Source organism: Mustela nigripes, chromosome 4, assembly GCF_022355385.1.
Source record: "Mustela nigripes isolate SB6536 chromosome 4, MUSNIG.SB6536, whole genome shotgun sequence".
In the NCBI taxonomy this organism is placed as follows: Eukaryota; Metazoa; Chordata; class Mammalia; order Carnivora; family Mustelidae; genus Mustela; species Mustela nigripes.
In genome coordinates this window covers 139,622,089-139,641,461 of record NC_081560.1, presented here as the reverse complement: position 1 = coordinate 139,641,461, position 19,373 = coordinate 139,622,089, and the positions used below count along the sequence as shown (strand labels likewise).

General features: G+C 51.6%; 2 protein-coding genes and 1 pseudogene across 5 annotated transcripts; 1 reads left to right on the top strand and 2 right to left on the bottom strand.

Annotated features, from left to right (window-relative positions):
- Nucleotides 1-2: 2 nt before the first annotated feature.
- ZSWIM8 (zinc finger SWIM-type containing 8) lies at nucleotides 3-14,260 on the bottom strand. 4 transcript variants are annotated; one of them, XM_059397804.1, is made up of 26 exons: nucleotides 13,766-14,071; nucleotides 11,502-11,655; nucleotides 11,158-11,252; nucleotides 10,809-10,981; nucleotides 10,527-10,634; nucleotides 10,330-10,411; nucleotides 10,075-10,195; nucleotides 9,638-9,839; nucleotides 9,343-9,518; nucleotides 7,981-8,974; nucleotides 7,087-7,218; nucleotides 6,771-6,950; nucleotides 6,481-6,664; nucleotides 6,172-6,270; nucleotides 5,456-5,580; nucleotides 4,503-4,743; nucleotides 4,246-4,404; nucleotides 3,919-4,147; nucleotides 3,455-3,744; nucleotides 3,069-3,292; nucleotides 2,019-2,507; nucleotides 1,634-1,793; nucleotides 1,330-1,506; nucleotides 1,036-1,155; nucleotides 601-711; nucleotides 3-480 (listed from the first exon to the last, which is right to left on the bottom strand). In XM_059397804.1, exons 1-26 carry the CDS (start codon nucleotides 13,971-13,973, stop codon nucleotides 20-22), a joined length of 5,694 nt encoding a protein of 1,897 aa, XP_059253787.1. In that variant the 5' UTR covers nucleotides 13,974-14,071; the 3' UTR covers nucleotides 3-19. The 4 variants fall into 4 exon arrangements, with proteins under 4 accessions (XP_059253787.1, XP_059253786.1, XP_059253788.1 ...); XM_059397803.1 differs by having other exon boundaries at nucleotides 190-480; nucleotides 601-779; nucleotides 1,610-1,793; nucleotides 13,766-14,260; XM_059397805.1 differs by having other exon boundaries at nucleotides 190-480; nucleotides 601-779; nucleotides 13,766-14,260.
- Nucleotides 14,261-16,527: 2,267 nt separating this feature from the next.
- Nucleotides 16,528-17,822, bottom strand: CHCHD1 (coiled-coil-helix-coiled-coil-helix domain containing 1). The gene is made up of 3 exons (XM_059397825.1): nucleotides 17,652-17,822; nucleotides 17,411-17,529; nucleotides 16,528-16,824 (listed from the first exon to the last, which is right to left on the bottom strand). Exons 1-3 carry the CDS (start codon nucleotides 17,773-17,775, stop codon nucleotides 16,714-16,716), a joined length of 354 nt encoding a protein of 117 aa, XP_059253808.1. The 5' UTR covers nucleotides 17,776-17,822; the 3' UTR covers nucleotides 16,528-16,713.
- A 22-nt stretch (nucleotides 17,823-17,844) lies between these two features.
- On the top strand, nucleotides 17,845-19,369 carry LOC132016516 (chromobox protein homolog 3-like; annotated as a pseudogene).
- The last annotated feature ends 4 nt before the right edge of the window (nucleotides 19,370-19,373 follow it).

The window sequence follows — 19,373 nt, the reverse complement described above, 5'->3', positions numbered from 1 at the left end:
ACTAGAGTAAAAAAGGAGTTTATATATTTATAAATGCCAAATAAATACCAGAGGCCACCCAATGCCCCCTCCCAGACAGGGCTGTCTCCCCCAACCCTAGGCTTCTAGGGTCTGAGACATCTTGACCCCAAGCTACAGCCCAGGAGCAGCTGCCAGTCTGGGCTACCAGAGAAGTGAGTGGGGATGATCTGTCCAGCCAAGATTCACTCCCTCTGTGTGAGGGGCCCCCATAGCCACAGGCCTGTGTCCCCGTATAGGACCCTAGAGGGGCCAGATTCATGGGGAGAAGGTGGTCATCTCGAGTGAGACCCGCTGCCACAGCTCCTTGGTCTGTTTGCTGCGCTTGAGGTTCTGCAGGATGTCGTTGAACTGCATCATGCCCATGGGTGTCAGGCAGAAGGCGCTGCGGGCACTGCGGATTGCGTTCACAAAGTCGTCGTAGTCGGCAGGGGTCAGGTGAATCAGGCGGTGGTGGATGTACTGCAAGAGGATGAGCCACTAAGCACAGAACCAGGCCCGTCCTCCCTGGCCCGTGGGGGAACCTGTTCCCTGCCTGCCCAGGAGGGGCTCCCCCATCCTCCATCCATCCTGAGTTGGCACCTGCATGTATGCCTGCTGGCAGCGCTGCACCAGTTGGTGGAAGGCCGGGGCACGCAGGTGGTTGTGGGCATGAGCAGGGCTCAGCCGCTGCAGCGTCTCCATGACGATCTCCTGCAGCACAAACGGGCTCAGCACCCCCTTGGCTGCCCCCACACAGAACTGGTGCACGTAGTTCACTCCTGGGGGGCAGGGGGAGGGGCATGAGACGGGGGTGGCCACCTCTGCCCTAGGGACCCAACTTTTCTCTCTCAGCTCTGGCCTGGCAGAGAGCCTCCCTCCACCCCAGGAGCTGAGGTAACCCCCCACCCCCCGCGCACGCACACATACCCGACCAAGGCCTCAACTCTGAGCAAGAGCTAGGAAGGAGGTCTGGGACAGGAAGGTGGGGGAAGTGGGTGGGGGGCGGACAATGGTCCTGGGGAGAGGAGGTGTTACCCAGCTTTGCTGCCAGCCCCAGCAACCATTTGACATCATCAGTGTAGGGGGGGGAGCGGGAGAAGTTGTTGGGGTGATCATTATGTGCTCGGCGACCCAGCATCTCCAGTGCCAGCATTCCTGGGAGAAAAGGGTGGGCACACGGTGGGGGTACATCCTTTCCCTCCTCTACCCCAACCTGGTATACCTGATCCCACAGGAAACAAATCAAGAGCTGAGGGGAGGGAGGGAGGTGTCACCAAAGAGCCTGTGGCACAACTGCAAGTGGGGGCACAAAAGGGGACCTCCTCTCACCAACACGGTAGGCAGCGTGCAGGTGGTGTAGGCTGTGTGGGTTGACAGGCTGACTGTGTGTCTCCTCCTCGGGTGGTGGAAACCCCCCGCTCACCAGAGGGCTGGGCTGCGTAGTCAGGGCAGGCAACGAGGCACCCTGGATGGCTGGAAACGTGGATGCTGGATGGACACTGCTCACTGTGGGAGGGATGAAAGCCATATGAGCAACTCACAGCTCACAGAGGGACAGAGAGGGTTCCTTCCCTATCTCCCCTGCCCAGTGGACCTCCCCTCCGTTCACCTGTTCCCTGTCCCCACAACTCACAGGCCACACTGGTGGGCAGTGGGAGCCCTGGCTCTGTGTGGTAGGGATGTACTGTGATGGGCGCCATAGAAGGGACGGGGAAAGACACAGCAGTGGCAGCAAGTGAGGGGGGAGTCACTGAGTAAGGGTACTGAGCCCCCAAGAAGGCAGGATGCACACCCTAAAGACAGGGAGAAGAGAAGGAAATTATGTTAAGATACAGTTCTCCCTCTTCTGCCCACAACTGGGTGTCTCTACATTTCTTAGATGGCCTGGATCACCCAGACATCTACTACCTCACCAGAACAGCCCTATTATTCTCCCAGAGTACCCCACTCCAACCCCACATGAACTCACAATTCTTCCACATGCCCACACCCACCCCCCAGTAGAACACTGGTCTCACCTGTGGGTATGCAGAGCTGGGCACAGGGAAGACGGCAGGCCGGGGCATGTGAGGCATTGGGTGGGCAGGGTGAGCTGGGTGGGTGAGGTATTGAGGGCTGCAGGGCAGGTGGGGCTGTAGAGCAGTGTAGGGGTGCAGGCCAGGGGAATGACCATGCCCCAGTCCTGGACCTGGATATAAACTGGACCCCACTGAGATGACTGGCACCACTGTGGCTGCTGCTGTCACTGCTGCCGCTGCCACTGTAACCGGCTCAGTCCCTGGGCCCCCCCTGCCCTCAGGCAGCCCCCGCCCAGCCTCCCCAGCTGCCCTGATCCCACTGGCACTACAGCTTGTAGCCCCTTCCCGGGCTGTGGATGAGCCACCTGCTGTCTGCTCATATAGCCAGAACCACTGGTGAGCAACCTCAAACAACACTTCGGGGTATACACCCCCACCCTTAGCCGCCTCTTCCACTGCCATGCAGGCCTTCTCCAACATCAGGTTATCCTGGAAGGAAGGGCACAGAGGGTTAAGTGGGGGAGGGTCTTTACTCAAGCACGGTTTAAAGTAACATTCCAACATCTCCCTCTCAGTTGGCTGGTTCCCAAGGAGGCATCAGAGGTTAGGGCCAATGCTCAGAGTCTATGTCAGAGCAGCAAATGTTTCACACAGGCACTGAACAAAACACCTGCTGACCAGTAGAAGACCCAGGTTATAGTCCCAGTTCCAAACTAACTTAGCCACACACTCCCATTCAATTCTACTGTCTCCCCAAGACCTGCTCTAAGGATTCCAGCCTGGTGATCACCTTGGTCCCTAAAGTATAGGCCTCCATTTCCTTATCTATAAAACAGAAATAATCCTAATCCCAGAGTTACAAAGCAAAAGAAGTAATGGATATTAAAATGCATTAATATTAATATGTCAAGTATCACCATAGCAGAACAAACTGGACAATCTGTGAACTTCAGGAAATGGGAATTAAGAGCTGGGCTGTTAGTTTTCCCCATGCACAGTGCCCCTGCACAAATGCCTCAAAGCAGGTCCCCAGATTGCCTGTAGAAATACCTGCTCCTTGCACTGCACCAGGGCCCGCTGGATCTCATTGGGGTTCAGTGCATGGGCATGAGGCAGGCAGCTTAGGGCTAGCTCTGCTGCCGCCCTCACCATATTGGAGTCTCGTGCCCGTGATGCCCTGTCAGCCAGGGATGCAACCTCAGGAGGTGTCAGGTGTCCATCCCAGCATTCTACCAGTATAGTCAGAGCTGCACTGCCAATCTCCATTGCCTGACCTTCAGGGAAAGGAGCAAAAATCAGAATGGGGTTAGTAGGGGCACCAATGGGGAGCAGGAATGGTGTCAGATCATTTTATCAGATCAGTAATTCTACAAGGATAAGACTCCGCTCTACCAATTAACCCCCCTCCCATACCCAAGTCAAGCCACTGGGTTTACCTGTAATCCAGGAAACGTGGGAAGAGTAAGTACGTGAGAGCCAGTTGGGAGAAACAAAGTTGTGCAGGCCAAGGGCATAAAGCCCAATCTCGAAGGCGCAAAGGTGCAGGTTGCGGTGAGGACCCTGGTGGCCCCCTGAGGAAGATGGATGTGTGAAAATGGAAGTGCTGCTGTTGCCCCCTGCCTTGATCAGCACCGTCTTCGCCAACTCGAAGTAGAAGTGTGCAGCTGCCTCTGATGGCTGATTGGGTACATGAGGGGCATGACTCTCGGGACGGCGGCCCTTGTACCTGAAGGGGCAATGGGGTAGGGACGGGGGTTGGGGTTTCTCTGAAACGGGTATCCAGGTAGGGTGGGAAAAACCAGGGTAAGTAGGGTCACTGGGGGAAAAATAGCTAGATTACACTAGGGATGTGTCTCTGAAGGTGGGCCAGATGAGAGGAGATGGTATTTCTTACACTAACCTGCCAACTTCAACGGTCTTCGCCCGGGCCCCTCCACTGGCACTGGCCCGGCGGCTTCCACTGGAGGACGAGGAGCCCAGAGAGTCCGAGGAAGAGCTGCTAATGCTGTCACTGTCCTGTCCTCGGCCCCAGGAGGTTGGGGCCCAGCCCCCTCGAAGTGGCCTCCGGCTTAAGGTGGGAGAGCTATCCGATGTGGTTTCAGGGGCACTGCTATCAATGCTGGCCATACCTAACCCCCCAAGACAAGTGAATCTCAGAGGCTAGAAGTTCCAGAATTCAGACTTCAGGAATATCCTTCCCTCCATTTCATCCCACGGGTTCTCATACCTGTGTGTTTCTTCTTAGGCCGCCCTGGGGAGCCCCAGCCCCGTCCATTGTAGCCTCCACGACTGCCAAGTGCCAGACGGCTGGGAACCTTCCCTTCTGGCCTGGGGGTCAAAGCTGCCTCAGATGGGAGACCCTCACAGGGAGAATGTGGGGAACTTTCTAGGTGGGGAAAACAGGACATTGGGATGAGCTCAGGAAAGAGGACCCCAACACCGTTCCACACCATTCATCCCCCCTGCCCAGTGCCCCCACCTCACCAGGCACATTCTTCTCTGTGAAGCCCTCAGTGGGGCCTGGCCCAGTCCCTGCCACATTCCCTGGCTGAGTAGGCCCAGCAGAACCCGAGGTCAGCGGTTGCAAGGTCCCTGGGGCAGATGGGCCCCCATGCTTTGAAGGAGACCTCTGGCTGGCTGTGGCTGGGCGGCTAGATGAGTAGAACGAACTCAGTGTCTGGGGCTTATGCGTCTGGCTCTCTCGGTCCAAGAGTTTGTCTAAGATCTGGAGAACAGAAGCAGCGACAAGATGCTCTTTATCTCCTGACTTCAATTTCTATTACCTTCCTCTCTATTTGAAACAGCTTAATATTAACCTGTTCAGGAAGCCTTCCCCAGTTACAACCATAGGAGAACCATTCCCCCTGACCAGGATTGGGGCTAGCTTACGTATCTTGATAGCCTAAGACTTAATCACAGGACTGAGTATATTGATATTCAATAAATATTGAAATAAATGTATAACTGACTCTATGCCCTCTGTTTCTCTTCTTCCATCCCCTGCTCAAGCACTCCTATGAGAACCACTGGTCTTTTTTTTTTTAGTTTTTTCTTTTATGGTTTTTTGTTTTGTTTTTTAGTTTTGTTTGTTTTTAATTTTAGAGGGAGAGTGTACATACAAGCGTGGCAGGGAGGGGCAGAGGGAAGAGAGAATCCCAAGCCAGCTCTACACCCAGTGCACAGTCCAGTACAGAGTTCAATCTCATGACCCTGCGATCATGACCTGAGCCGAAATCAAGAGTTGAATGCTCAACTTAATGAGCCACCTAGTCCCCGCGTCCCCAGCAATTTGGTCTTCGTCTTTATAAAATGTCTCCAAGATTCTCCCATTAATCTCCTATGAGCAAGATAGCCCTTTCCTCATTGTACTGGAATTCCTGAGAAAGGTGGTAAAATTTGCTCTCTGCCTGTCAAAATCCCAGTACCTCAGTCCCTACCTTTTTGAGCTTGGCTTGGTCATCCTTGTAAGTGATCATTAGTGCCAGTGCCAGGTCACCCTTCTCCCGACGTGTGCCTTCACACAGGAGGGGATGCTCTGCCTCACTCACTGTTGTCTTCATACCTGTGAGAAGAAGAGTCTCATAGGGCCTGAGAATGGCAGTAACTCTCAAGACAGCAGCAAAGGTGAACAGGCCAGGGCTGTGAGCCACCAGCATCTGAGCTGAGGAGTTCTCCTGGACCAAACCATAGCCCCTGTGGAAAGTCCCCAGTGCCTATTACATCCAGCCTTAGCTTCGATCTGCTTTTTAAGACCTTCATAACCTGATCCACTCTACCTTCACAGCATACCCATCACTTCAAGGATGTTGGACTCATCACTCTCATGAAGACTTGACTGTCTCCCTGTCTTTATTCATGGTGTTTTGTCTACCTATCAGAAACTTAACTGATCTTTTAACCCACATTCCATATTCTACACCCTTCCTGAGTCCTTTTCCTAGATTTTTGTTTCTCTGCCCTTATAAAGCCAACACCCAAAGCACATATTTTGTTCCTAAATTCTTGACTGTCTCATAGGCACTACTTGGCTTATATAGGTCATTCTGGTTGTCCCACTACCCTACAGTCCCTTCAAAACATGGCCATGTCTCACACCCTTCATGGCCTGGGCCAGGCTTAGCTCACAGATGTGCTCAAGATATGCTAGACTCACCTAAGGCAGCAACTGCTGCTTCAAATCCCAACTCCTCATCCCCAGGCATCTCGTTGTTCCAGTTACGACTCGGAGGCCGGGAGCCCGTGGGAGAAACCACTAGATTAAAGTTGGAGTAAGTTAGCCAGACAGAAGCATCACAGAAAAGAATGAAATGTAGGGAACCCAAGACCCTTATCATTTCAGACCTCTCATGAAGCTGCCTGATGGGTCCTAAAGGCAATTAAGAGCCTTGGGGCTCTTGGTTTCTCCTTAGAGAAAACTACTCCTACCCAAGATTCCTACTTGCTGTAGAGTCACGCGCCATACCTGGAGCACAGAGAACGTCAAAGATGAAACTGGCCAACATGAGAGGCAAAACGGGCCGATAGTCACAGAGCGTTCCCTCCCGAAGCTCCTCTGCCCGGCACCGCATGGTACTCATCTCATTCGGACCCAGAGGAATCTTCTTGAGCAGGGCAGCCACCTCAGACTCCTGGTATGCCAGCTTCACCTAACAGTGTAAGCAGGAGCTCAGACCTCCAATACTTCCATAGAGATCAAGCTGCATGGCTCTGAGGAGATGGCAATACAAGGCTCAGAAACAAAGAACCTCTGACCTCCAAGGCCTTGGTAGAAGCCGGGGGCCTCTGCAGCTCCAAGGCAAACATGCCGACTCGGAAGGCCAGGTTGTGGTGCTCCGGACGCTCACTTAGCACTGTCAACAGGAAGGCTGCCTTGGTCAGGGTGTTGGTGGCCACCCAGGTCTGACGGCTCGTAGACACCTTGTTCTTCTTGCCCTGAAGAAGTACAAGGAGGCAGACAGATGAATCTGACTCATCTTGGTGGAGGGAAGAGGACGCTCTCACTTGGGATGGGGCATATAAGAGGGTTAGGGGTGAGCGGAGGAGGAGGAGGTTGGTGGGGTTCTCTCACCTTGGCAGGGGGCGGCTCTACCTTGAGGTCGGGTGGGTTGGCTAGCAGGTCCTGGGCAAGCTCCACGGTGAGGCGGGAGGCCTCACTGCTGTAGCCGTGCGCATGCAGGGCCTCAGCGCAGGCAAACAAAACCTGGAGAGCACATGGGCAGCACGCAGACTGAAGCCCTACCTTCCAGGGGCAGGGCACCGTACTCACTCACGCAGCAAATATCCTGTGAGTACTTGCTACATGCTAGGCCCTATACTGCTCCTGGGGACACCACAAAAACCCACAGTCTGATCAGAGAAACAAACACACAAACACACAAACCAGCGTGAAGCCAGCTACCACAGGGAAGGGTCAAGAGAGAAAACAGGTGGGGAAGATACCTCACTGGGGCCTGGGGCAGAGGAGCAATCTCAGGGAAAACTTCCTCAAGGAAGTGATCACTAAGATATCTGAGACCTGAAGAAGGAACAGGAGCTGACCAGGTAAGGTGAGGGAAGAACATTCTAGGCAGAAAGGCCAATCTGTGCACATGTAAGGATGCAAAAGAAAGCACATGGCAAGCTAGAGGAATGGTTCAGCTGACCAGTATGAAGGACAAACAGCTAAATGAGTTAGGAGAAGCACACAATAATCAGAACAAGTGGAGCCTCACAGGTCATGCCAAGGACCTTCATTTTTAAACTCAGGGCAATGAAAAATACTGAAGACTTTTATGTATGAGAGTGACACCATCAGTTCAGGAAAATCAATACTGAAGCAGTGAAGAGAACGGACTGCAGGCAGGGAGGCCAGCTAGTAGCCCACTGCCAGATTCTAACAGCCATGCTCTACACTCCTGACACCCCCAACTACAGCCAGCTGGCCCTGCTCCCAGCTGTGGCCAAGGAGCACCCTCCTGCTCACCTCCATGCGGCTCTCCTGCTCCAGTGGCTTCAGCCCGGCAAACAGGTCGTGCTCCTCCCCGGCCCCGCCCTCGGCCTTCTCCTCCTCGCCCCCAGCCCCATCCTGGGCATTCAGATAATATGCCTGGTAGTCATCATCCTCCTCTCCGACTGCGGTGGTTGCCTCTTTAGTTTTGGGGAGCCCACTGCCACTCTCATCTGTGGAAGGGAGGTCGTCCCGAGTACAGACCTCCCCAGGCAACAGGCCATGGGGGCCAGCAGAGGCTGTGGGAGGCTCAGGCCCTTCTGAGAAGTACACACCACCATCTTCTTCGTAAGTATCTGGGGGTTCAGGAAGGAAGGTGGAAGGACCTCGGGAGCCGCTGGGAGGAGGGCAGGGTGGAGGGCTCTCAGGGAATCCACCAAAGGTGCTGGCCTCTGCACCCAGGGCCAGGCTGCTGTCATCCAGGCTCATCTCGGCCAAATCTGGCTCCAGGGAGCTGTCTTCACTGCTCAGCCGTCGCTTGCTCCCACCGCCTGCTGAGCCCTTGCCCCCACTGCCAGCCCCACCCAGTGCCTTGGCTTTGCCCCCACCTGGACCCATCTTATGCAGAACCTTATCTCCCCCCTCAGCAGAGAGGCGGCGGGGCCCCCGCTGCGATGAGGGGACCCCCTCACCCAATCCCTTGCGCTTGGCCCCAGGCTCCTTGGGCCGCACAGCTGGCTCAGAAGGAAGAGGTCGGGGACGCTCCCGTGATTCCTCCAGGGCCCCAGATCGGGAGGCACCTGGCCGAGGTGGCAGGGCTCGGGCCCAGCACAGTGCCAACTTCCGGTCCGTGCCACTGTAGGTGACACCGGGAAGCGGGTAGGCCTCTTCCCAGTTGAAGTAGCATGCCTCCACCGCCGGCCGGAAGCCAGGGAAGAGCCGCTCCAGGGTCTTTTTGTGCTGCCCCCGCTTCACGTTCTCAATCACCTTCAGCTGCCACTGGCGTAGCTGTGCACACAGTTCCCGGCGGCTGTGGGAACAAAGTTGGGGAGGCTGCGGGGGGCGGCTATATTCTGCCCTGAGAAGCGATGGAAGGAGACCGAGGAGGCATAAACCCCAGAATGGGGGGCCCAGGGAAGGGCCCAGGGAAGCACTTCTTGAACGAGCCCACACACATCACTCCAACACTCAGATACGAGGGAAAGTGGGAGCTATTTAGGGAAGGGAAGGAAGAAAGCCTCTCAGAAAAAGGACTCCTAAGTCACTGGTAACCCTAACGCCCAGCACCTGCCGTTTCCCAAGGGCTAGAAGAACAGGACATCTCTATGTGTGCACGAGACGAGTGCCGGATCTGTCCCAGGCTGTCCCAGTACCTGCATTGCCCAGGGAGAGACTCACCGCTGAGGGCTGAGTGCAGGGTCTAGAACAGCAAGCCTCCACAGTGTGACCATCTCATCGCACATGCTGGCACACGCGTGGGCTGCGACCTCTGACTGCCCATTGCTACGACCCGTGTGCCCACTGGCACTGCTGTGGGAGGCGGAGGTGCGCACGCTGTACCACCAACCTGTTATCTGGAAACGAAGAGAAAGATAGAGCAGCCCTCTCCTGCGCCCCTGTCAGCAAGAGGGAAAAGAGGTCCAGGGAGGGAGAAAATGAACCGCAATGGGGCTAGCCAACTCCAGAGGGTTACCTGTTCGTAGGTGAGGCACTGGTCAGTGAGGATTTCCAACAAGGGGGCAGCATTGCTATCCCTCCGTTTAAACATCTCCCGCACAATGCTAAGCAGGTTCCAGACCCCCTCTGGCTCGCGGCCCCTCAGAGGGCGCAGCAGACATGCCCATTCAGCAGCAGCTGGAGGCTCCGTGGAAGACAGGTACATGGAATTCACGTCACTGTGAAGGCAGTGGAGTGGAACATGCTGACCCCGAGATGGGGCTGCCTTTGACAAGTCAACGTGCACCTGAGCTTTGACCCAAAAGGGGTCCTGACCCAAAATACAAGGTGTAGGGGGAAAAGGATGTCCAGGACAAAAATTCTTGGAACATGGGTATTCACAAAACAAAGGAGCTCTCAACAGCCTGAGGGATGCTCCCTTCTGCCACGAATGCAGGCGTGCATCCAAGGTACCTGAAGACCACAGGCGAGGGTCCACAGAACTTGTGCAGAGTCTTCTTGATGTTGTCGGTGAGTGTCGATTCATCCAAATACCAGGTACTCTGATCAGAGGCAGACGGCCCTGCTGTGGGGTCTGGGGGTGACAGGCAGTCAGTTGCCTAGAGATAGGGACCTGGATTCGCCTGACAACAGCACACTTTGAGGAAGCGGTGCTCTGCGCTACCTGCCTCCTTCCCTCCTACCACCCTGCCTTCACTCCACACTAACCGGGGGCTCCACACACGGTATTGATGGCTGTTGACTGGGAAGAGAGGAGTTCATCCAGAAGCCGCTGGGCTGTGGGGAGGATCTGAAATCGAAAGGGACAAAGGCATCGGTGACCCAATGAGGCAGTGTCTAACACGAAGGCTCACATGCGATCCGGAGCCTGGAGTTGGATATGAGGGTGTGCCAACCTCACTCACCTGCTGAGGGAGCTCACTGATGAGGTACTGAGCAAACTTTTGCAGCTGGTCCCTCTGCAGCCGAGATAGGGACTCTGAGACCGGGGCACGCAGGCAGACTGCAGAAGCCTGCAGGGGACACAAAGAAATAGAACAAGCTGAGAAAAGGCCTGCTATCGCTGGAGCTGGGTAAAGAGAGGCAGATTAAGGGGGGCAAGGGGGCTCACGTTGTGGCCAGGCATGCAGCGGAGAAGGGGGGGATGGAGCGTAGGATAGGACCGGGATAAATTGGGAGGGCCTCACGTTGTGGATGCGGAAGAGACAGAGTGCCACGACGTGAGTGCACCATTTGGCCCCAGCCCCACAGGTGCAGCTGCAGGAAGTGACCCGGCAGCGGTCAAACATCACAGCCACGTTGTAGGCCCCTTTGGGGGGGACCATCTGAGGTGGCACCACTGTAGCACTCAGGTGGAACCCTGGGGAGAAACACGGGCATGGTCAGGGAGAGCCAGCACGACAACATTCTCTGCCCGCAACCCTGGCCCTGCAGTTAGTCTGAGAACCTGCTCTAGCTCCTTGCAATAGGTCCTTCATTCTTAACAGAGGGGGTGGGAGAAGCAGGGGCTGCCGCAGGGCCAGAAGGCACCCTTACCTATCTGCAGGGGGTCTTTCACAGCCCTCATGCGGAACAGCTGGTCCCCTCGCTGGAACTCATCCGCACTGCCATTGGCTAGGCACGAATACAGCCTGGTAGTGAAGAAGATCACAGCCACAACTCAGCAAACAACTTTCTAGAGACCCTGACAGAGACCACAACGCCCTGGGCACTCTCTCCCCAGTGTTACTCCCTCTTGGGGAAAAACCCAGGCATTCTCCTCCCCTTGTCTTCTTCTTACCACAGCCCCAAATACAGTATCTCCTTTGTTCTGTAGGAAGCCCAGTACACAGTGTGGAATATCAGGACCCACTCCCCACCATCAGTCCTTTTAGCCTCACCGGATATCCTCTTCATTCTCAGGGAAGCTCCAAAAAGCAATTCGGAGCTGTAGCTGCTCAGGCACTGGGGGATAAACTTTCTCCACCACTTCAAATGGGATATGAAATGCCACCTGCTTTGCTGATAGCTCCACCAATGGGATCACCAGTCCATCTTGGAAACAAATGTTTGGGTGAGGGTAAAGAGAAGGGGAAATGAAAAGGGCCATGATTACTTGGCACCAATGCCAATGCCTAACATCACTAGAAAGAAAAGGGAGAGCTGGATGAAAAACCAAGGGACCCTCCTGTTAGGATTCATTAAGCCTTATAACTCCCATCTTGGGGAGGGGAACGAATCAACTGCAGCCCACAGCCTGTTACCTAAGGTCTAGAACAGAAGATACCAGGGATATCCTAGAAACTCCTGGCCAAACAGGTGTGTTCCAGAATCCTAGCAAGTAACCCCTCTCACATGGCTCAGCATCTAATTTCTCTTATACCTAGCATTTTAGATTCATACTATGTTGTTAACATCTCTCCTCTGACGTTCTCTTCTCCAATTGCTTTTTTACTATCCCTTTTTCTCTAGATGACTCTACACCTCTACCCAAGGAGTGAAGATGGGCCAGAGCCCAGAGGTATTAAGAGAGGGAACTCCAGCACAAGACAGGCTGCTTGTCCTGTGGCACACCTGAACCTTGGCTTCTTACAATGGAAACCTGGGAAGGAGGGTTGGGAGGAAGATGGGTTATCCCAAGGGAACCTAAGTGCTCCTGTTATCACCTGGAGTAGGATGGAACTGCCACTCAAGATTTCCTACAATGTTTTAACCAAATAGTGGTAAAACACAATAGACTGCATGCATATCTCCCCAAATTGCTAGTCAGATTAGAAAACAGATCAGAAAATCACGGAGCTGAAAGAAACCTTTTTTTTTTTTTAAATTTAATCTTATTTTACAAGTGAGCAACTGAGGGTAGCCCAGGAGGGCGGGGACTTGGGCAATGATATGCTTTCCTAGATGTTAACCTATTCAGGAAAATATCTATATGCTGAAAAATTTCACCAACATGACTTGGGTTACTTCCCTCAAAGCAAAGGAGCTCTAAGCCCCAAGGCTACCCACACATGCAAATGTGAAAGAAGCAAGGAGACCGTAAAAGACCCACAGTGAAACTGCCTATGATCTCTGTGGGCGTGTGGGTGTGTGTACACAGAACATATGCCACCGCTCCAAATGAAGTTGAACACTACCACTCTGAACAAGTGACAAGTGTACATTTCCCTCTGTCCCAGAGGGGTGCTAAAAATCTTTGTAGGACAGTTTGGAAAACAGGATTCTTGGAATGGCCAGAGTAGAATCACAACCCCAACTGCTGAGAAAAGTCAGCATGCATTGAGGCCCAGGACAAAAACTGTGCCATGAGGAAGGCAGGGAAAGGATGTGGTGAGTCTTGAGCCTGTGGAGCTTCACTTATTATCAATCCCCTCAATCCCCTTTCCTAAGTGGAAAATTCCTCACAGCACTAATCGGTTAATCTACTGAAAGACCCAAGAGTGAAAGACACTTACAGCAAAAAGCAAGAAGAGTGTTTCATAAGGAGATCTAGAGGCAATTACCTGCACTCTTCTCGGGCCCCAGACGATAAAAATGTAAGGTTCTAATCCAGTGGTCCCAGCCTCCGCTCCTCACAGATGTTCAACATGGCCGAGAACCAAGCCTCTGATGGGAACCTATGTAACTATGGAATTTCCTCTCACAGGCCAATTCACCTCCACTTTCCTCTGGATGGAATCCGCTCTTGGTGTAGCCAGATCAAAGACCGTCATCACCGTTAAGAGGAAGCTCCCAAAGCACTTTGCAATGGGGTTGACACACCTCAAGTGGTCCCCTCTTCACAAGACACCTCTTACCCACCTTCTTTTCTGTTTTCTGGCTCGCCACGGGCTGAACTCGGTGAGTATTCCCAAATCAGACGAGTTTTTTCTCCTACCCCATCTCTAAGGCAAATGAATCACAAAAGATCTACTTTCTGTTGCTAATCCTATCCAACCCAGGATTTCCCAGCCACCACTCCAAAACACACAGATGCGCGCGCACTCGCGCGCGCACACACCCTGATGTGGAGAAGCCAACCCCAGGAAGACTGGAAAAGCGAGTCCAGAAGTCCGTTCTGAGCTTGGGACAGCTCGCGGTCCGGGACAGCTCCCGAGCACGGACAGCTCCCCAGCAAGGCCTGAGCAGAGCCAGCCCGCTCCCTTCCCCCTCCTCTTACTCTCACCTCGCATTCTGGTACCGCCACTGCCACCTCCGCCACCGCCGCCAGTGGGGGAATTGGGCCCCGCGGACTGTTTGCGCCATCCCCGCCAGTTCTGGCAGAGGCTCTCGGCCTCGGAGATGAAGGAACAGAGTGAATCCTCCTCAAAGCGGTCCGAATCTTCGAATGAAAAGCGCTCTCCGTCCTCCCATTCCGCGAACATCAGCTCCATGGGGCCTGCACCCCCCGGGGCCGGGTCCCCCCCCGCGGATCCGGGGCCTGGGCCGCCGGCCGGGGGCTGAGGGGAGGCCCGGGGCCTGAGGGGCGAGCCGGGGCTGGGGGTAGCCGGGGCGCTCAGGGCGGCCGTGCCGGACGAGGATCTCAAGCCTGGAAGGGATATGGAACCGGGCCTCGCCCAACTGCGAGGTGCGAAAGGGGATTGTGGCCAGTATCCGAGACTCAGGGCCCGGGCGAAGCGCTCGGCAGCCGGGGCCTCTCGGCTGCTGCGGCGCCGCCTCCCCCATCAGCTGATCTGAACTTCCGGCCGCGCCGACCACCACCACTTCCGCCTTCACGCGCTTCGGAACCGGACTCTGTACGGGCAGATGTAGAGGACTTGTTTGTTTAATTGCTGCACTTCCTGCCTTTTTTTTTTCCCTCAAACCCACCCTCAGATACTGTAAGAGGAACCCAACCCCCAGAGGTATATAAAATGACTACAGATCCCAGCAATAACAGGGCATCCATACTGTCTCCAAGGAATAAACAGCCGCCATGAATGCTGGGAATCGTAGGCTGTCAAGCGATAACACAAGAACTATTGGGTGGAGTTACTGTTTTAACTCCGGATAGGCCCTGGGTCCGCATCACCTTCTGGGAGTTGTAGTTCAGAAGCCTACATTCCATTAGGCTTGTTATAGGGTCTCATCAGGGAAGCAACGCGAAAAGAATGCACTTGATTTCAGGAAATGGTTGTAGTGTTTTGTGAGTGGGTCCTCGGAGTTCAGATGTTTTTAGCCTTTTTTTGTGTGTGCTACGGACCCTTTGGCAGCCTGGTGAAGTCTGGAACACTTCTCAGATTGTTTGTAAATGCACAAAATATAAAAATTAAAAAGGAAACCAATTATGTCGAAATACAATTTTTAAAATAATAAAACAAATTTGTAACATAGTAATACTTGTTTATTTACACATTAAGATCTATCCAGCAGTAAGTGTAGTAACTACCATAATTTTGAAGCTAGTGATGGGTATGATACCAAGGTATCTGCAAACAACTATATGAAAATATGATCTCACATAAGAATTGCTGATACTGTGGTTTGTTTTCCTCAGTCCTGAGATGCTAAATTTCAGTTCTGGCTAAAGATAAAATCTGTTTTCTCATTCATGTCCACAGACCTGTTACTGGGAATCTACTGACCCTAGGTTAAGAACTCCTGAGTCCAGTCCAAAGTGCCTAAGCACCGAGCTTCTTCCTACAGCTAAAAGCCTCAGCTCTCAGAACTAGTGCTGTCCAGTGCTATACCCACGGTCTATGAGGACTATGGGAATAGGTAGCTGTGGGGGTCACGGAGGCAAGACCCTTTCTTTATCAGATTAATTATCCCACTGGAGATTTAGAAACCCCACCGATCCCTTTGTCTATTTATTTATTTTATTTTATTTATTTGACAGAGAGAGATCACAAGTAGGCAGAGAGGCAGGCAGAGAGAGAGGGGGAAGCAGGCTCCCTGCTGAGCAGAGAGCCTGATGCGGGGCTGGATCCCAGGACCCTGGGATCATGACCTGAGCTGAAGGCAGAGGTTTAACCCACTGAGCCACCCACGTGCCCCTCCCTTTGTCTATTTAATCCTCTAATGTACATAGGAAACGTTAAGTTAGTTATGCCTGAAAGGGCAGAGTATACATTAAATGCTATACAATTGTCTCAAATATCAAGTGGTCACTTAAGTTAATGCCTTCAGCAACTAGGTAGATAACTTAATGAGAGAAGTGAACAGGTGATAAAGAAGGTAATTGCCAAATAAGTTTCAGTTTCACCATTTGGGAACGGCCAATGCCAGGTACCTGGAGAACAGAGACAATGATATTCAGCTCTACTTGATTATTGCCATGCAGGAATAAGAAATCAGTATTGCCAGATTTTTTTTTTTTAAATGGAAAGCTCCAAAGTGGATTTTTAATGATATTTTTTCCTATTTTGAAGGTGGTCTTCTAATTTAAAAAGAAATTTTAAATTGTGTTGGCTAAATAAAATACATCTGCAGCAACTTTGGTCACTAGTTTGTGAACCTTCTGATTATTCTGGAAGCATCTTGCAGGGGCTATGCACGAAATAGGCAGTTACGAAATACTTACAGATGATGGTAAAAAAAATTCTGCATATAGGCAACTTCAACTCCCTTATTGCATCCAAAGGCAAGAATACTAAATGGTGTAAACTTCAAATGCAGAACAAAAATAAATATGTCCTGAGCACCTGGGTGGCTCAGTGGGTTAAGCCGCTGCCTTCGGCTCAGGTCATGATCTCAGGGTCCTGGGATCGAGTCCCGCATCAGGCTCTCTGCTCAGCAGGGAGCCTGCTTCCTCCTCTCTCTCTCTCTGCCTGCCTCTCTGCCTGCTTGTGATCTCTGTCAAATAAATAAATAAAATCTTAAAAAAAAAAAAAAAAGAATACATATGTCCTGATCCTGGAGCAAATCAGGGAGCAAATAACTTCCAGTCTCATAAAGGATACAGAGTTCAAGTATAGAGGACAAACCTAATCTACAACAAAGGCCAACTTCTCTTCAGAGGATTTTATTTCAAGATAAAGCATAACTTCCACCCTGACAATGATTACAAAAGATGAAAAGATATCTTGCCTCCTTTCACCTTTCAAATAGAGCATGGCAGTGCAAACGTCTCTAAAACACCTCTGCATAGTTCTCAGTAGCTACAGTCCAGTCATAGAAAATGCTTCTCCATTTTCAACTGACATGAGATTTGTTAGGAAATCTCTGTAACAACTTATTGAGTTTCATGGGGGGTAAATTCCTAGATTCTCCTGTATCCTGGATTGATCTCATCTTTCGGGCCCCCTGAAAAGACAAAAAAAAAAAAAAAAAAAATGACAGCTCTGGAGTTTATCCTGACCTAGGCCAAAAGTTCTCACAATGCCACAAACCACAATAACACATTAACCAGCCTGGAACTATCTGTGTCATCTATCCAGTCTCCTTTCAAAAGGGACTTGGAACCTACAGATGACAGTATGACCTGAGCTACCATGACAGCTAGCAACTAATTTTAGGCTAAAATCCAAACAACCTGCCCTTCACAATATTTAGCTCTATTTCAGACAATAATATCTATTTGAGCAGCATTTAAAATTTTCCCATTCATTCCTCCATTTAATACAACATTCTGTAAGATGGGTATTAATATTAACCTCCTTTTACATCTGGTATAGCTAAAGCCTAGAGCAGTGAAAGAAATCGCTCAAGATCACAATGCCTTCAAAACATAACTTTTTTCACTGTAGGGTGAGTGAAATCGCTCCCACAACTTTCCTCGCCTTTGTAGAATGAAAAGGTCCTCCTATCACCTAGCAAGAGGCAAGAACAATTACTTGTATCCCCGCCCCCATTCTCCTCCCAAGAGGGCACCCTAAGAGCCTTCTATCACCTCAGCCCTAGAAGCACAGTCGAAGAAATCCTGGATCTCTTTTCTGCACGCTTCGTCACGGAATTCATTCTGCTTCCAACACGCCATCATCACCGACATCTCTGTGATACAAGTCGCCTCTGGAGGAGCAGAACGAGAGAACCGTCAGTCACAAGGAAACCTTTTACCTTAAGGCCCTCCCACCCAGCCGTACGGTGCATCCGGCTTCCTCTCTGGAGCCTCCCTGGTTCCGACTGCTCACCGCCCTTGTCCCGGCGTCGTTCCCCAACACGGTTAGCTAGAATGAGGGGCTTGTTGGGCTTCAGTATAGGCTTCCGCGGGTTCCCCAGCCGCGGTAAGCGACCCCGCAGGCTGGGCGTCGCCATTGCGCACCGAGCTCCCGGCAGGCTCTGCGTCGTCCCGTACGTGACCCTGCGTGACCCCAAAGAGCTCGACGAGCGTAGGCGCGCAACCTGCGGGAAGCTGGGACACCTGTTTGGTCTCTTGGCCTTGTAGGCGGGACGCTGGGATCCAACACTGGCCGTTCGAGACGTGTGTGCAGGTTAGGAGAGAGTCTTTGGGGCTCGTTCGCAGATCTAGACAGCTCTTTTGTGGGATCGCGGCCCTGAAGTCTCTGGGCAGTACTAAGCAGGGAACATCTAGTAAATGACCTGATAAAAAGGACCCTCGTTTATGGTGGGAGCTGGCTGAACTAGAGTATGATTGACATAAGCAAGGACAGAGGATGGGAGCGAATCAAAATATGAGACTTAAATATGTTTGGTTTGGACAGATTTTGTATTTTGGCAGGTCTTCAAGAACTGTTGGATTTTACTACCTTTAAAACCACCCCAAAACTGTAAAGAAAAATTAGGATCTTTTAAACAGTTGCTATTACTGGAACAGCTGGGTGTCTCATTCAGTTAAACGTCCTGCTCTTGATCTCAGCTCAGGTCTTGACAGCGGGTTGTGAGTTCAAGCCCTTCATTGGACTCCACGATGGGAGTGGAGCCTACTTATAAATAAATAAAAATAAAGTTGCTACTACTTATGTATCTTATCTATATATCCTTTGCTCTCCTTTGTAATAATCTAATTGGGTAGGGTGGGGTTTAAGTTTTTTGGCATTTATCATCTAATTTAATCTCTCCAATCCTGTGAAGATATTGGTGGTATCATTCCTATTAATAGACTGGACCCATCAGTTGTGATGCCTAGCTTCATCAGACTTGGTTCTAAGTGTCTTTAAGCTATTTACAAAACTCAAAGATGTGCCAGGGATTCTCAAGGCCTTTAAAAATAAGCTTCAAGAAATGGTTCTGGGGATGTGGCTGGAGCTTGAGGCGTGCAGGGCCGGAGACGCCGCAGACCCGGGACCCGGAGCAGCTCGGAGGCGGTGAATAATAGCTCTTCAAGTCTGCAATAAAATGGCCTCCAATAAAACTACATTGCAAAAAATGGGAAAGAAACAGAATGGAAAGAGTAAAAAAGTAGAAGAGGCAGAGCCTGAAGAATTTGTGGTGGAAAAAGTACTGGACCGACGTGCAGTGAATGGGAAGGTGGAGTATTTCCTGAAGTGGAAGGGTTTTACAGATGCTGACAATACTTGGGAACCTGAAGAAAATCTAGATTGTCCAGAGTTAATTGAAGCATTTCTTAACTCTCAAAAAAGCTGGTAAAGAAAAAGATGGTACAAAAAGAAAATCTTTATCTGACAGTGAATCTGATGATAGCAAATCAAAGAAGAAAAGAGATGCTGCTGATAAACCAAGAGGCTTTGCCAGAGGTCTTGATCCTGAACAAATAATTGGTGCCACAGACAGCAGTGGAGAATTAATGTTTCTCATGAAATGGAAAGATTTAGATGAGGCAGACTTGGTGCTGGCAAAAGAGGCAAACATGAAGTGTCCTCAAATTGTAATTGCTTTTTATGAAGAGAGACTAACTTGGCATTCTTGTCCAGAAGATGAAGCTCAATAATTGT

Bases quoted from the DNA above. Each gene is read 5' to 3' on its own strand.
- CHCHD1 (XM_059397825.1), bottom strand. From the start codon at position 17,775: ATGGCGACGCCCAGCCTGCGGGGTCGCTTACCGCGGCTGGGGAACCCG. The intron at 17,530-17,651 runs GTGAGCAGTCGG...CTGCTCCTCCAG, and splicing joins ACGACGCCGGGACAAGGGCG to AGGCGACTTGTATCACAGAG. The intron at 16,825-17,410 runs GTGATAGAAGGC...TTGTCTTTTCAG, and splicing joins ACTGTGCTTCTAGGGCTGAG to GGGGCCCGAAAGATGAGATC.
- ZSWIM8 (XM_059397804.1), bottom strand. From the start codon at position 13,973: ATGGAGCTGATGTTCGCGGAATGGGAGGACGGAGAGCGCTTTTCATTC. The intron at 10,982-11,157 runs GTAAGGGTGCCT...GTTTCTCCCCAG, and splicing joins GAAAGACCCCCTGCAGATAG to GGTTCCACCTGAGTGCTACA. The intron at 6,271-6,480 runs GTATGGCGCGTG...ACTTTAATCTAG, and splicing joins TGACGTTCTCTGTGCTCCAG to TGGTTTCTCCCACGGGCTCC.